This window comes from Dermacentor andersoni, unplaced genomic scaffold, assembly GCF_023375885.2.
Source record: "Dermacentor andersoni unplaced genomic scaffold, qqDerAnde1_hic_scaffold ctg00000039.1, whole genome shotgun sequence".
Lineage (NCBI taxonomy): Eukaryota > Metazoa > Arthropoda > Arachnida > Ixodida > Ixodidae > Dermacentor > Dermacentor andersoni.
In genome coordinates, this window is record NW_027314752.1 from 3039853 (window position 1) to 3057762 (window position 17910).

General features: G+C 43.1%; 1 protein-coding gene across 1 annotated transcript in view; it reads right to left on the reverse strand.

The window, feature by feature from the left end:
- Nucleotides 1–14984, reverse strand: part of LOC140214354 (uncharacterized) — a 31897-nt gene extending 16913 nt beyond the window's left edge. The window contains exons 1-2 of the mRNA XM_072285725.1: nt 14854–14984; nt 2058–2709 (exon numbers count right to left, since the gene is read on the reverse strand). Of these exons, the coding sequence (XP_072141826.1) occupies nt 2058–2709; nt 14854–14968 (767 nt within the window). The 5' untranslated portion in view covers nt 14969–14984. The remainder of the gene's footprint in view (nt 1–2057; nt 2710–14853) is intronic.
- Nucleotides 14985–17910: the final 2926 nt, after the last annotated feature.

The window sequence follows — 17910 nt, forward strand, 5'->3', positions numbered from 1 at the left end:
AGCAGCTCAACATATCCCAGCATACGATAACACTTGTGCAACAAAATGCTATGCAGCATACCGCATACTTGTGCATTTTCCCAGCTAATATTTTACTTTTTATAATACATAGACACCTACATGACTTTACTGTGTGGATAGAGAAATGCTATACGAGTTCACAAATTACATAGAAGCTTGGAAAGATAAACCTGCACTGAAATGGTCACATGTTGGTGTAGGCGCCTCTTCACATGGTTGTAACATGCCAGTCTGAAGGCATAGGTGTCGCCGAAATGGCTGAGTGGGTGTGGAGGTAATTCTTAGGAGTGGAACTTGCCAGAAAGAAAAAAAAAACTCTCTCACATATTTATTTATTACATGTCGGTACATTGTTGCCTAAAATAGATTTAAACTAGTGGTGAGCAAAAGTACAAATTTTCAGATTGAATGGAATACGGATGGAATAGGGCCAGAAGTGAAACAAGTCAAATGTAGAATATGTTTCAGATAGTTTCTGAAAAATGAACAACTATTATCAAAATATGTATAAAACAATGTGCACATCCTGGTTTATCACATTGGCAAGTTCTTGTCATTTCGTCGAATGTTATGAAGCTAACTTTTAACTGTTATGTTAACGGTTATGTCAACTGTTATGTTAACTAAAAGCACAAGTGGAGCATAAGGAACAAATGAGGAATTTGCTCATACACAAAGGGCTCATCGGAGAGCACAAATGATCTCTGTACAGCTAGGAAAATGTAGCTCCCTTAGCAACGTATACACCTCCTATTACGCACATTATCATATTTTAAGCCTATGCTATGGTCATGGGGGTAAACGGGGGTGCACATGTAATGCTTAAACTGTTCGAAGGCTACTAAAAAATATTTCAATATACGAAGTGCCCATTCAAAAGCATCAAATATTCACACTAAATTAATCAAAATAAAAAGTTACTTCTTAAATTTATGATCTTAAGAACATGCCCTCTACACAATCTTTTTAGTGAGGAAATTCCTTATGAGAGACTGGCACAAATGCAATTTACAAATAATCTTTACAAATGTTGAAAACATTATTGGATCAATATCTCGCCTTCTGTGCACAAATGTATGATACAGTGCAGGTGTCTTTGTATGCTCGATTCAAAATGTAAATTTTATACGAATATTTCTAGATTTATGTTCCACCAGTGCTTATACAAACACTGATACAGTTCTAGAAATAAAATGTAGGAATGAATTAGGCATAGGAGACTTGACATTTGACTCAAGGCTTAAATTACTGATGTATATTAGTTATAACAAGTGCCTTCTGTGCTAATAATTAGCTTCCAACTTTTTCCACTCAACCTCTCTTGCAGCCCCCGATAGATTAAAATTCTAACATCAATATATTTCATGCTGTCATTCAAGTACTAAAATACCAAGAACGGACACTGAATACTCATTCAACAGGCATTTATTTGGTGCTCTAAGGAAACAGACAATGAAAAGAAAACTTATTAAACAATTCATTGCTCTAAAAAAGTACCCATCTGAAAAAAAAAAAAACTGAGAAAACGCAGGCGTGAACAGAATAAAATAAAAAGAATCTCCAGGATGAACCACCTAAACCAGAAGCTAGAGGCAACAAATACATGAATTCGTCTAAAAGAACAAGTTCATATGTATATTACAATGAATATACACAGTTTATAGGGGCATGCAAACAGTAATCTTTGAGATAAGGATGAACATTGATTACTTTTCGAATGAAAAGCCAAAATATGACAAAGCATATTGCTGACACTTTACCGCCTTCACTATATCGAGGTATAACTGTATCCTTTAATTTTCTCAGCTATAATGGAATTATGTGGGTCAGCTTTCATGATTTCTTTTGATTTATGTTCTATGACATGCTGTGAAGATATTTAGAGCAAATATGGTGACCCAAAAAAAGTGTTCCAGGACTCCTTTAAGAGCACAGAGAGATGTTTATGCTACCTGATGCAGTACAGCACTATGAAACATGCTACATGTCTGTAGATTTGTAATTCACAGTCAAGTTCAAGATGGTTGTGGACCTACACTAGTGTGTCATGGTGCTGTGCTCTCTTATGTCTGCTCAAGTGATGAGACTGTGTAAAGGACCTGGAGCAGACAGTGCAAATGTATGGCCGGTCACCTGTATGAATGCGCTGGTGTACCTTCATGACACTCTTCAATGAGAAGCTCTGAAGGCATGAAGGGCACTGATATGGCTTCTCACCTGTGTGGATGCGCAGGTGTTCTTTCAGGTGGTTCTTTCGCGAGAAGCACTGAGAGCATGAAGGGCACTGATATGGCTTCTCACCTGTGTGGGTGCGCAGGTGTTGCATAACCTTGCCCTTTTCTGAGAAGCTCCGAGAACATGAAGAGCACTGATATGGCTTCTCGCCTGTGTGGGTGAGCAGGTGTCTCATAAGGTTGAACTTTCCTGAGAAGCTCCGAGAGCATGAAGGACACTGATATGGTTCCTCGCCTATGTGGGTGTGCAGGTGCTCTTTCAGGTGGGCCTGTTGTGAGAAGCTCTGAGAGCATGAAGGGCACTGAAATGGTTGCTTGCCAGTATGGATGCTGGCATGTGTTTCCAGACGATAAAGTTTATCAGTCTCATAGTCACATAATTGACATCGGTGGAGGCATCCTTGCTTCAAGTTGTCACATTTGGCAGTTGATAGAGAAATAGAAGGCCTCGATGCTGCACAAATAAAACAAAAGTAAAGGTTATTGGGAAATGCCAAAAGAACAAAGATGCTAAATTTAATGACAAGCTTTCTTCATTTATTTTAGATACCTTCAGGGTGGTTTCAAGTATGATTAAACAAAGAACTCCTAATGGCCCTTTTTAATTTACCCAATATTTCTGCATCTGAATGCTTCGTTTGTGAAGTCCACCAATAAAAATTATTTTTCGGAAAGGCAAAAAATTACAAAGTGACAAAATGTGGAGTGTTTGAAGGCTTCCATGGGTTTCTACGAACCTTACAGAAAAGTTTAAAAATGTTTTGGCCCAGCTTGCTCTGTCATCCTCAATGAGCAATCGAGGCCCAGAGGCCACATTTGGCACTTGAAAAACTTGTTACAATTTGCTGGCACAACAAATTTATCTCATAAGAGATTTCATCAGTGGGTTTCTTCTCAATCACACGCTGAACTTTGGCAACATTTTCACAAGTTGATATTGCAAGGAGCCAGCTTGGAAATACCGTATTTTTTCCCATATAACCCGGCAACATGCACAACTGGCACCCTCTTTCAGAATAGTCGCTAAGCATGGACAGTTGTGCAAGTTTGCTGTGAATAGCATTATGCTACATCATACTAGTGCACAAATAAACATGGACAAGCTGAGAAAAGACAACAAGAACGCTGGTTCCTCTTGTCCTTTGCTCGTCTGTGTTTAGTTGTGTGCTGGAACTATGTTTCATATTGCTTTCAGAACAGCCTAGAAAGAAAAGATAGATATGTGCGTATAACCCACGAAAATAACTGCACACAACTCTCAGATATTTACAGAAACGGTATCCATTTGGGGATAAATGACTTGTCCATGTTGTATCTTCAGCCAGTGACTCTGTTCCACCATTTGCAAAGACACTGCCGGGCCTTTGAGTACAGCTTATCATGATTCTAGTTTTACTTTGCTAGTGTCGTGTGCACAATTCGCTAACTGCTAAATGCAAAATGACGACCCGTACATAGGAGGAGAACGACTCACAATGTAGAAGGGAGCATCAACACACAGGGCTGGAAAGATGGTGGTGTTCCCCAAGAGATAACGAAAGATGAGTAATCGAGAACTTTGCCCTGAAGTGTAGCTTCGTGGCAGCGCACAATGTGTTGCCAGGAAGCCAGGCCTAAAATCCAAACTCCTGGGATCCACCCCTCAACCCTGACCTTACTGTGAAATTTTAGCAATTTTTGGTGCAGGTTATATGCGTCAAATATGGCAACTTCTTTATCGTGTAAATATATATTTGCTTGTATTGTGACCTACCACTCCTGTAATAGCCCAAAGTTGGGCTGACAGTATCAATAAATGAAATGAATGAATGAATGAATGATCTAGCCATTCTTCACCCAAGAAGATTACTTGCTAACCTGGGCTTTTCTCAGTGCCATCCTTATAGGCTTAACAATGTTGACATTTTCAGGCGCAGTTTTGTTCAAAGTGAAAAAAATTGACACGCACTCTGCTCCTTGTGCTGTACCATCAGAAAATAGTGGCAAACAACTGCTGGAAGTGGCAAGGAATGCTGAAAACAAACCGCTCCCTCTGCAAAGCACAATGCATTTTAACACACTAGCAGGTGAACGCATAACATACCGTACAAACCCACGTATAATACAATCTTTTTCTAAATTTTACCATGTGAAATTTCTGCCTCGTATTATATGCGCATCCCAGAGCTTTCTGTCCAATATTTGCAGTTCCGGTGTCGGTGTCATTGTTGCTCAGTGCTATCATCATCAAGACTCGTAGTGGAGGATGCATCATCTTGTGGTGGTGCCATTTTGACCACGCCATGAATGGGCACTTTCGCCTAAATTCAACCTCACACGATGTTGGGACTGCGAAAGCAGTACCCAGCTGCCTTTAAAGGGACACTAAAGGCAAATACTAAGTCGACAAGGACTGTTTAAATACCATTTCAGGAACCTCACAATGCTTCTTTCGTGCCAAAAGAAGTCTTAGTTTACGAGAAAATTGCATCTGAATACTTTTTTTGAAATTCAAATCAATGAACCGGGGGAGTGCTGATGTTGCATATGCCATCACCACACTTTGCTGCCGTTGGATTAGTAATATGGTGCCCGACCGATGGCGGTACCGAGCCAAGACAGAGCAGTGGATTCGCCGCTGCAGCTGCGTTTTGGTCAAGTTGCATAGACCGTTCGGGCATCTCGCGACATTACATGGAAGTTGAAGTCTTTTCTACTTGCAGTTTGTGCAAGTTTCACAAGTCGGCAAAACCAGCGCAGCACTACGCGATAGCGAACCCTTTCAACCGCTCGCATCATTACCAACGGTAATTTCAATTAGTTCTTTTTTCTAAATATGAAATAGAACTGGACAAGTAGCATTTTCTTTCATCTTATAATATAATACAATTATGTTTTTTGCAACGAGTGGTTGAGTACTAGTGATGGAATTTAAGTCAGGAGTGCTTTCGTGATCAGGCAAGCACTCGAATGTCCTGGGGGGGGTCTCTAATCATGTCCTGCCTTTACCTCGATATCTCGATTATTAATGCTCTGTTTGCGATAATACTGACACATTAGAGATTCTCGAGCACTAATCTATCACTTTAGCTTGACTTAATATTCGCCTTGAGTGCCCCTTTAAAACGAAAGTTATTTTAGCTGCCGAGACCATCGGTAATTGGGCCACAGAGTGGCCCTTTGGTGTCACTGAAAGCAGTGTTCGCGGCTGGAGGAAGCGAAAGGGTGCAATTTTTTCATGCTGTGGCCTGAGAAGAAGTTTCTGGGAGATGAAGAACGGAGTATTTCCCGAGACTGACACCGCTTTCATGGCACCGCCTTCGTGCAATGCCAACAGCCTGCCCACCTGGCTGTGAACATTGAGCTGCTACAAGCTAACGCATGACAGATTGCCCCGGAGAACGGTATTCCGTGGAATGACTTCAAGGTCAACAAAAACTGGGCATTATGTTATATGTGCGGTCTGCACTGGATTTTCTTGGAAATTAGATGTGCACTTGTCTCCTTGTGCTTTGCTCAGCTGTCCTCAGCGAGAACACCCGATTAATGGTATAAGTCAGTGCCAGAGTCACGAGCACTGAGGCAGACACAAGTGAATCAAAGAGCACAATCGCGCATTGGAACCAGGTAAAAAAAGGCAGACAGTTTCGTTTCCTGCACAAAATGACTGCACAATGTGGGAACAAGCAGACAAAACAGAAGTACGTCCCTCTAGGTACGGCACAGAGTAAAACAAAGACTCGCAGACATTCTCGTAGGTTTTATAATTTTTCTAATCATTATATTGTTTTCTGAAGCAACAGATCAAACAAACAGCTGATGTTGCCATTAAAATTTGTGAGTGATCAGTATGATGGTATCGCCACGAATCTCGACTGTCCTCGCTGGGAACAGGACACTAAAAGAAAAAAAAACAAAAACAATGCTCTGACCTCAGAAAACTACAAACTGACGAAGCAAGCTGAACTCATGAGCAATAATCTCGTCTGAACGATATAGAGATCAGGTGTGTTAAAAATGCTAAACATAAAAACTTGGTCAAAGTGCTGTGTAGAATTGGAACGAAAGTTAAATGTCAAGTCAAACCATCGGATATTGATACTCTCCACAAGTTTGCCACACCAAATAACCCAAAAGCAATTAATGTTGTAGTCAGGTTCCTTTCCCATAACAAAAACAATGAACTTAAAAGGAAAGTTCGGAAAGCAAAGCTCCTAACTAAGGAACTTAGTTCATGCAGTGAGCCATTGAAGATCTACTTCAATGATCATTTAAGTCCCCACAAGAAAGCCCTTTTCTCTACTGCCTTGAAGCTGAAAAAAGAAAGATGAATGGCAGTTCCTGTGGCCAGATCAATGTGTGATAACTGCCCGTCGGAATGCGTCAAGTGTAGTACACAAAATCAAGTCAGAGACAGACCTTGGTATTTTTACGGAGCGCCATAATGAGCAGTGATCCTGATTGTTCAATGTGTCTGTTTCCTTGATCTCTCCGAAAACATTTAAATACCAAATTCCACATTCTCCACATTTCTCTCTTATACACTTGAATATTTGTAGTCTCCAATGCCATTACGCTGAATTTTTTCATGTATGTGTCATTTATCTAAAACTTGGCTCGTCAGCGATCTGCTACAACTGCTTCTTTACATGGAGGGACAGCTCTATAAAGATAGCATCAAATATACAGTATGATGGGACCTATGTTTTATTACGGAGTAGTGTGAATCACTATTTATAAAAATTTATCCTACTGCCACTTTAAATTGCTATATATATCAAATATATAAAGTCGATCTTGGATATATCGAACTCGAAAACGATAGCAAAATAGTTCGATTTAGCGATAATACGAAATATAAAATATGCACGTCAAAAGCTTCTCTAACAACTCCACACATTTCAAGGCAGTTTCCCGATGTCGTGGCTAACGGGAACTTACTGATCTGTGCCTCCAAGGCATGTAAAACAACAAAAACACAGCGCGATGACCAGAGCACTTTATTTCGGAAGAAAAAAATCTGTGACCTTTCCTTGCTTTTTCTTCTGCACCATCAAGTTCATTAAGCTGTCCTCAAGCTTGTTGACAGTGTCCAAATGAGAGAGGCCAGCTCCTTCCGTTGTGCCACAACAGTGGCGAATGACGCTGAAAGCTGATGCAAGTTCAGCTGCAGTGCATGGTGGTTGGTCCTCTTCGTCGGAACCTTTGCCGCTGCTCGAGTCTGCGTCCTCGTCACCCATGATGTCAGCTACAATCTCCGCATCAGCGCGATCCGCTACAGCTTGCATGCCGCACTCAGGGTGTTGTGAGGAATTCTGAAAGCCGCGGGGACCGACAACTTTTTCTCGCCAGCCTCCACTCGTTGAATGTTGTCCGCTTTTGTTGAAAAATCAAAATTCTTGAGTTTTTTCATGGCCATGGCTCCAGAACACGTGCCAAAAGTGGAAAGAAAAATGCACTGCACCACACGAGTCTCAAGCCTTCGCAATGGCCTTGTGAATAAAAGGAACAAAGCGAATTGAAAGATGCACTGCTCCGCATCTCCGCACTACCACAAGCCCAAGCTGCACTGACCTCGTTCGTCTTGCTGCGCCAGCGGTGTCAGCCAACCAAAACACAGGAAACGGGCGCCTGCAGTCAGCGTGGTTTCTCCCTCCCGCTTCCCTTTCACACCCAGTCGCACTCCAAGTGCTCCTCGTCATGTACCTTTTACTCATACGCCCCTTTCTCAGAGTGCGGGGTGGGGCGCACGAGATCGCGGGAGCTTCGCGAGGAGAAGCGCACTTGCGGGGGTTTGGATGCAATGGGAGAAGCGCACTTGCAGGGGTGGGGTATGGTGAGAGAAGCGCACTTGCCGAGGCGCAGCTCAGCACGGAGTTCGATAGATCGATATGACGGTGCACGGGAGTTCTATACATTGAAATTAGGGTTAGAAACATGGGACAGTGTTTATAGGGTCACTACTGCTGATGAAAAGCTTGAAGCCTTTCTTAATATAGATCGTGGTTACATGAGCAGTTCTTATTGTACGATATCCAACAATAGAAAAGGTTTGAAGAGAAAACCATGGATAACACAAGGCCTTTTAAAATCGATAATTCATAAGAATAATCTACATAAGAAACTTAAGCTCTGTCCTTATACAATAGACCTAGAGACAAGCTACAAGATGTATAAGAAATGTCTTCACAAGTTATGGTATATTTCAAAGGCTGGTTATTATTCGTAAATTAAGTGTGTAGCTAGTAATACTACTGAAACATGAGAAGTTCTAAACTCCACTACAAATCACGTAACGCACCAAACTAAAGTGATAGCTATTACTGATGGAGACACTGTCATAACTGAACCATATGCACTCGCACAGAGATTTACCAGTTACTTTGCTGAGGATACTGCAGCTCTTACCTAAAAAAAAAAGAAAAAAACCCTGCGAACTTTGCGCACCCTCATGATTTACCTATAATGAACTATCACTGCAGCTCCTTTTATCCGGTTCCTACTAATCCTGCTGAGGTTTGTAGTGCTGTGCTTTCATTAAACAACACAAATACTGTAGGACATGATGACTTACCTTTAGCCCTGTTGAAACCGTCAGTGAATTTTATAGCGAAACCTTAGCAGACATAACAAATACAGCATTATCATCTGGTGTATTTCCAACAGCTTTGAAACTTGGAAAAATAACACTGGTATTTAAACAGAACAACAAACTATTAGTAAAAGATGACTGGCCTATCACATTGCTTTCGCCTCAATCCAAGATAATCGAGAAACTACTTCTTAAACAAATTAGACTTTACTTCAAAAACAACAGTATTTTATCAAGCACACAATATGGCTACATGAAAGCGAAAAGTACAGAAATAGCCTGGCTGACCTCGACTGGAAAAATCAGGCAAAATGGTGAAAATAAGATCCTCACAACGGGGATATTTTTGACCTGACAAAAGCAGGCGACGTTAACAATCAAAAGAAACTGCTGTATAAGTTACATTAATAAATTACATTAATAATTACACTAATAAAAACCCATTAATAAAGGTGGCCCACAGGGGTCAATACTAGGTCCTCTCTTGTTCACTGTATTCATAAATGATCTTACATCTTACATACTAGAAGAATGCGTCCTGTACGCAGATAACACAAATGTTTTCATAGTGGCTGAGAATGAGAAAGATTTATACAAAAAAGCAAATCACACTCTCAACTGGCTCTCTACTGGTTACACAGAAATGAATTGATTCCCAATCTTCGGCTCTTCATTTAGTAATTTTATAATTTTTTCTGCTAAAAACACGCCAATTAGTAAGGATGGCGAGTTGCTATTTAATTCTGTTGCTCTCGAAGAAGTTAGCCATATGAAATTCTTAGGATTAGTGATAGACAAACAGCTACAGTATCTATTTCCACTACAAACCCTTCTAATCCTTTACTGTAGTTCAGTCGAAACATTACAGCCAATTGAGGTAGCTCAAAATACAGTTTTACAAATAATCAGTTTTGCCTAATGTACTGAGTCTACACCAGTTGCTTATCCTGTATTAAACAATTTAACATTGCATAATAACATTCATTTCTGCATTGCAGTTCTTACGTAAAAATTTCTAAAAACTATTATACAAAGTCCGTCAGTTTGATTTCATCAACATGCAACACAGTATCCAACACTGTCCTCATTATTACTGTTGTTAGGAGTTTCACATACATGCACAAATTATGGAACATTTTACTTTACAAACACTGCAGCCAGACTTTGGAATACCCTTCCAAAAGACATGACTTCATCATCCATTCAGTAATTTTCAAGCTCACAGCACCAGTACTTCCAGTACAATTCTTAAATTCACAAAAAAATTGTTTCCCTTTTTTGTATTGTATAATGTTCTCCCTTAATTTTTAAGGTATACACCTTAAACTTTGTGCAAACACGTGTTAATACTGCTTGAGCTGCAAAAATAGCATGTCAGGGCTTGACTTTATAACTGCATTTGAAAGGAATGTGATAAAAACAGCAGAATCATACAGCACGATTGTGGCAGTGCATCCTGTGAATAGAAAGTAAAATAGCACAACTGTCCATTACAATTGCAAGCTTTGTTGTGCAATGCAACCCTGTTGACAGTGAACTTGAAGACAATGTGGTGGAATTTGTTTCGTGAGCACCATGCACGAGTTCTCCAATGACAGGAGATTCAATTCATTGCAAAGGCAATTAAATTGCTCACAATGGACTCATTTCTTAAAGGGAAAAGGCTTGACTTTTTGCATCAGCAAAGGTGGCTGAATTTGTAGTGCATTGTAACAAGAGTGCTGCGGAAGAATAACTACCAGCTGGGACAAACTGGCAGTACAGAAGAGGCCCCGTCGGCCACTGCGGTCTGCAAACACGGCAAAAGACGTGAAGCTGCTAATCACGAGAGAGGATCAAAATGAGTGTATGGCCAGCAGTCACTTCAAGATGCCTACAAGTCGACTGAAGTGATTGCTGGCGTGCACCTCAGATGCCCAGTGCATGCTGCTCATTGCCTGATGACATTGTTGAGAGCTCGGTTGAGTGGCGGCAAGGAATACGCGTTTTGTCAGCCTGAGAATGAAGAGTCGACAGGCTTTATTCAAGAGTCAAAGTAGGTCTGTCGAGTGGCTGTGGTGGCATCCCTGTCGGGCAGCCACCTCTGTTCCAAGAAAGAGCCGGGGGCAATGACCTCCACAGCAACGCACACTTGATTTCCGGAGCAAGGGGCAAAGACATGCATGGAGAGGCATGGCTTAGTGACAAATGGTCGCTACAAGGGCTTCCCCCCCAAGAATGCTGGAGGCTTAGGTGTAAATGGCGGAAGCAATGAATGAGTTAATTTCAAGATAAACTGGTTTCATGCAGTCACACGACATTGTTCTTTGCTGTGAACGTCAATCTTCAATGTTTTCTCTGAACGCAAAACCAGACGAAAAGGGCCTTCATAGGAAGAAGTCAATGGTGGTTTGATAGAATCGCGCCGCAGAAAGACATGCGTGGTTGAGTCCACTGTCGAGAAACTAAACACAAGCTGCCCGCGGGCGATACGTGTGGGTGTAGGTCGAAGCTGGCCGAGCCAGGAATGTAGCCTCTCTAAGTGCTGCGCGGCCACTAGCGAAGCGCCTTGCTGGGCGTTGAAAAACTGGCCTCGAATGCACAATGCTAACCCATAGAATGTCTCGGCTGCTCCGACTCCAAGGTCATCCTTGATCATTGTTCGCAGCCTCATTAGTACTAGGGATAGCATTTACACCCAGTGCTGTCTGGCAAGTGTGGCGGTCAATGACGCCTTCAGTTGTTGGTGGAGACGCTCGACCATGCCATTGCTCTGTGGGTGGTAAGCCGTGGTGTTATGATGGCGCATGGTGAGCAGTCTCGCCAGGGCAGAAAAAAAAGCCAGCTTTGGAATTGTCAACCGCGGTCAGTAGCTATGGGCAAAGGGCAACCGTACCACAACATTCAAGTAGCAAGAAATGCTTCTGCCACTGTTCCGGCCGTGATGTCTTGTAGAAGGAATTGCGTCAGGCCACCTTGAATACCGGCTGACACACGTGAGGAGGCACCTGAAACCTTGGCAGGGCAGAAGAGAGTCCACCAAGTCTAAATGCACGTGATCGAAATGGCTCTCGGACGGTAGAAACGGCTGCACCGCTGAATGCATTTGCCGGGTCACTTTCACAGCTTGACAGGCTTGGCAGCTTCTTGCCCAGCTTCGAACATCTTTGTTCATCCCTGGCCAGACGAAGTGGTCTGTGATAAGCTTCTGTGTCACCCTGATGCCGCAATGGCTTAGCCCATGCAGTGAATCGAATATTGGAGGCCAAAACTGATAGGGGGGGGGGGGGCACGAACGGGCGAGAAGCTGCCAGCAATGTGTCACACCTGACCAATGTTGTTGTGTAGTGAAGCAGCACCTCCAAGCAGCATGAGCCTTTTTCCCGCAATTGGCGCAGCTCGGGGTCATTTTGCTGGGTGAAGGCTAGAGCTTGGAAATTTAGAGGGCCAGCAGGGACAGCGCCAATCCGCGACAGTACATCAGCTGCCTGATTTTCAGTCCCAGAGATATGGCGGACGTCCGTAGAAAACTTGGAGATAAAGGAAGGTTCTCGAAGCTCACGTTCTGAGTATCAGGAACTGTTCTTGAAAACAAAAGTTAACGGCTTGTGGTCGGTCAGAATGTAAAAGCCTTCAAAGAAAAAACAGCGTAATAGATGGCCAACATCTCCCTCTCGCAGGTGCTGTAGTGAGCTTCTATAAGTTGGAAGCGCTTTGAGAAAAAGCGCAGGGGCGTCCAGTCTGTGCCATCGTGCTGCTGCAGTACTGCATCCACTGCTGTGATCGGTGCTTTTGCCATAAGGCGAGTTGATGTGTTGGGCAACGGATGAATCAGCAACACTGCAGTCACCAGCCATGTTTTGGCTTCCTGGAAGTAGTGCTAGTGCTCCGAAGACCAGTAGAAAGTACGCATTTTTTTTTAGTCACAACATAGCAGGTCGGTAAGCGGCTGAAAAACTTGGGCAGAGGATGGTATGAAGCACCTGTGAAAATTTATGAGCCCCAGAAACTCGCGCAACTTTCAGGCTAAGGTTGGAGAGGCGAAGTCCTTGATTGCCCACACCCATGATTCTAGTGGCTTGATGCTCTGGGGTCAAGCAGACGTTGGCGATCACAAGTCCAACGTCTAGCGTTAATGACCGGAGCCCATACGACGTGATAGCAGTGTTCACTGTGTGGAGCGTGGATTTGGCATGTTGGCGATCTGCGGCCGTGGCATTAACGATAGACAGCTTGGCTCCCGTGTTGATGAGGAGGCGGGTGCCGATGATGCGATTGACTACAAAGAACAGGCATCTTGCTCAAGGGCAGATATCGCATGCCGCCGTTAGCGACTGGCCGGCGCGCTTCCTGCCCATGAACAGGGCTGAGTGCAGCAACTTGCTTGTTAACAAAAATAATGTTGGTACTAGCACAACTGCTGTGGCGAGTCTCTAGGTGCACTGCGACACTGTGAAGCCGAATGGTTACGCCAAAGTTGGTTGTCAGTGTTGCTGCCAATCGTCACCTTCTCCAGTGCACTGGCAAAGATGTCGATGTTTTTCTACAGATGCGACAGTCGGTATCCTGGCTCAGAGGCACTAGCAGCGGCGATAGGTAGCTGTGCCGAAGACGAACAGTTGCATATGCAGTCAGTGAGTACAGCTAGCCAATCAAGACTCATCTCGTCAGAATCCTGCAGTACCATGCATGCGGACTGTGGGAGGCGTCGCAACAGCAGCTCGCATGATTGGAAGCTGGCTCTCGTTTGCGAAGACTCGCCCAGTAACTAACACAACCAGTGCAGCAGTTGTGACGGTCGTTGGTTGCCGAGTTCCTCAGAGAGGAGCTGTTGGAGCCTACCCTATTGCAATGGCTCGAGGCGCTGCAGGAGCGTGCATTTCAGGTTGTCGCAGGCGGTGACCAAAGGCATATCCACTAGCAAGTCATCTATAGCATCAGCAATGTAGGAGGGCAGCATGGCGACGACGTGCAGGTACTCTGCTGTCTGCGAAGTGATGCGTCGGAGTTGAAAACAAGCCTCTACTTGCATAAACCAAACTCGACAATTCTTGTGCCAAAAGCTGGGAAGCTGAAGCTCTGCAGCGATAACAGGAGACGTAATTATGGCGTCGTCTCTGTCAGCAGGTGTAGGAGCAGCGTCGTCCATGACTAGTGTTCGAAAAAACAAATGTAAAGTCTTGGGTCACCACTTGCTGGAAGCTCATTTTGGGGAAGGCAAGGACTACACATTTTGACAGCTTGAGAACGGAGACTCAACTGGCTTTATTCCAGAGTAAAAGCAGGTTTGCCGAGTGGCTGCGGTGGCACCCCAGTTGGGCAGCAGCCTAGGTTGCAAGAAAGAGCAGGGGACAATGACCCCCACTGTGAGGTAAACTGGATTTCCGGAGCAAGGGGCAATGACTCAGACATCGAGGAAAACTGGATTTCCGAGAAGCGCGCACAATGAACTGACAGGCAATCACTACAACATTGCTGCATATGCCTAGTCCTGCTTAATCACCGATGATGTGCTGTGGGATGTCGTGACTCAAAGCTGTCCTAGAAAAGAATCCTGACAGTTCACATGTGGTTTTTGCCTACCTCAATGAATCAGCATATTGATAGAACAAAGTATGTTTGGTTTGTAGTATGCTTACCTGCATTAAAAAATTTTGTTTTAATTTCGTTCACCCTAAACACAGGGGTCGACCGACATTCTGCATTGAACTCTATTCATGTTCTTACATTACTACATCGCTTTAAGCATAACTAAGACACTCAATGAGTGTAACGTTCTTGCAGAGCAAAGTAAAGGCAACAACAACATCAAGTCAAGAGTCCTCTGAATTAAGCTCTGCCATCTAAGGTGCTTCAATGCTATGTAGAGCATTGTTTTTGCATTTTGCCCCAAACAGTATCCAGACAAGACTCCCAAACCTGCTAATTTGTTATCAGCAGCAGAATGTAATACACACTTGAGCTAGTCATACCAAGCTAGTCAGACTTCGCCATTCACAACACTAACACAAGCATGCAAATGTAGGAGAAGTGCCGGTCATTGCCCACCTGAGGTGGAGCTTAACTGCCCCACAGTCTCCGTAGTCTGCACGCTCCTAGACTCGCTCCATGCTTTGAAGCAGCACCCAACAGACTTGTCAGCCAGAGGCAAGCTGCACTGCATGCCAACCTCGACTTGACAGACGACATAGGAAGGGGTGTGGCATGGCGTTTTGAGAGTGATGCTTTCAGCTAGGCTCATTGGATTTGTGAGGCCTGCAGAAAATAATTGGGGTAATTGCAGCCCTGCTACAGCATCAAGAACAAGAGATAAAAACAATAGAATAAATGCAGAGGCAGTTTACAATGTGTAGACATGGAACAAAACACTTTCAGTTCAGGATTCCTAAAGGGCTACAAGGTGTAATCCACATTCAATACCCGGAAGCAGGGCAACCTCTTTTCTCTGGAAGGCTTACGACACTATAACACATCTCGGACACTTTCTCATCACATACATTTTAAAGCTATTGTGTAGTCCAACTAATGACAAGTAGTTGGAAGATCCTAAGGTCATCGATATCAGCCTTTTTGATGTCCACTAAAGGATCCCCAATCAACCCACGTCTTGTGCCAGCTGATACCATCCTGTGCTTGCAGATCTTTAATTTCATAACCCTACCTAGTTGTCTGCTTTCCACAATTGCACATGAGTTCCATTGGTACTCATACCATAACCCTGATAGACTGTTACCTGCCGTACACATTATATTGCTTGATAATGTTTCATATTTAATGCAATAGCATTCTTTAGGAACTTCACCCAGTTATAGGTAGGTCTGTACGTATGTGCATTCATGCCTAACCACTTTCCCGCCATCTTGGGTCACTGGGTAGGCTATGGTCAAATGGGTAAAGCATCTCGCTGCTATGCTGAAGGAACTGTGTTCAAAACCAACCGTCAGCCCAATTTGGGGCACTGAGGATGTAATATTGTCTACGTGCTGCTCATCAATTAACCTTTTTGATGCCATGTTGGGTCAATGGGTATGGGCCACTCTTCAATGGGGCATCTCCCACTGATCTCCAATTAACCTTACTTGTCACTTATTTTCACCCTGTATGTGTCTAGGTTGACTGGTCTGTTTCTTCTTAACTAATTAGGTCTTTCTCTCTTGAAATTGAGAACAATCCTAAACCTCCTTAATCAATGTTCACTGCCATTTACCCTAGCTAACGTCTACATCCTGCACTATGCTAGGGTCGGCAAAGCGTACAAAATCCATTTCCTTTCTTGTTTGCCAATTACAGCGTTTCCAGGTTGTCTTCCTGTTATTGCACTTCAGGAAGACGGTATTCATGATTTGAAGGCAATTCCTTTCTGTAAATTCTACCAACATCTTTCGTCTACTATCTTTAGAGTTGATGCCATAGTTACCAGTCACTCGTTCTCTGCCTACTTTTTGTACTAAAGTCACCCATGACTACAGTACACCTTGCACATTTCTCATTGCTAGTTCAACATCCTCACAAAACTGTTACATTTCTCCATATCACTGGAGGTTGGACAGTAAGTTTGTGCTACCTGTCATCGATATCTGCTATTAAGTTTTATTAAGACGACTGCTACCCTTTTATTAATACTGTCCCACTGTAGGGACAGTGACCAACCAAAGTGGCACAAGGCGCTGGGCAAACCTGTGCCCAGCAAAACAAGTAACACTCAACACAATGTAGCAGCGAGCACACCCATCGATCGTCGAAATATCATGTGCGGGTCAAACACATCCGTTTTCATACGACTCGTAAAAAGTTCCAGTTGTTTTGCTGGTGCCTTGATGCTTTCCAGAAAGGACTACACAATTTGTGTCGTGCTTACATCCCTATTAAACAAGGTTCGGTGACAACAGACACAACCAGTGACAACATTTAAGAAACTTCCGATAGAGACAGGCATGTCTTAAGCTGCATGACAATAATCCAAGAGAGACTGGCCCATGAAAAATGTCCACTGAAAACAATACTGTAGAATTTATTAATGTTGTCTGCTGTGTACTTATGAACTAGAAGCCCTACCCTTATTCCCTCTCATCTGGAAGACCTCTGTAGCAAAGGACGTGACCATTAGTCAGCTCTGTATAAGCTTCCCGTTTTTAAACCTCATTACGACCAATGGTATCTCAGGCAATGCCCGATGCCCAAAAAGCCCTCCTAAGATAGCCTCACGTGAGAGGGTTCACATGTTAAATGTAGCCAGGTACAATTTGCAGTGGCAGCCTATATAGATTGGTGCTACCTGTGATAAGAGATTCTAGCACAGGTAGCAGAGGGTGCTAAGAATCTAGATATTCTTAGCAGCCGCTGTCCCTTCGCAGGTCTGACTGCCGTCTTGTTCAGATTATTCGCAGCAGTACTGGGTACGTGCTGCTTTTCATTGAACCACTGTGACACCAACTTGGGTCTGATATGCGAGTACTTTTCATATTATTCTTCATACAAATTATATAATCAAGAATTGTGCACAAATCATAGGATTGCTAATGACATTAAAGTTGCCAATGATTTCTAAAGAATGGATGCACCACCAATTTTCTTCCTCTTAAACCTTTGAGAGTATGCTTTTTCTCTAAATGTGAACCCCTAGGGTGGAGTATTTTTACTGTAGATTTAAGATCTTCAGACTGACCAATTTTGCAGAAAAAGTTAGCTCAGTCTTTTCTGAATGATGATAATGTGACAAAACATTTTCTGCAGGTAAACATGCCTGTTTTATTCATGAATACAGATGGGCTTGCATAAACACTTATCAGATTAAAAAAAATTCTGAAAATAGATCTTTACGATTCGGCATTTGGGCAGTAGTCAGCATCAAAGTAATTTACACTCGACTCACAAGCAGTAGAGCAACCAGCGTCTATGCCTACATTGTTATCAAACTGTGTATACGAGCGCACGCAAGAAACCCTGATGTCTGCCACTAAATTTTTTTTCGAGGCAAATATCGAATAGCAAGATATTAAAAACCATTACTATGAAATTCAGATATTTACACGACACTAGTGCGTGTACTGAACCTAGACCTGGGAGTGCTTGCGAGCACCCCTCAGAGGTATGAAGGCAGATGTG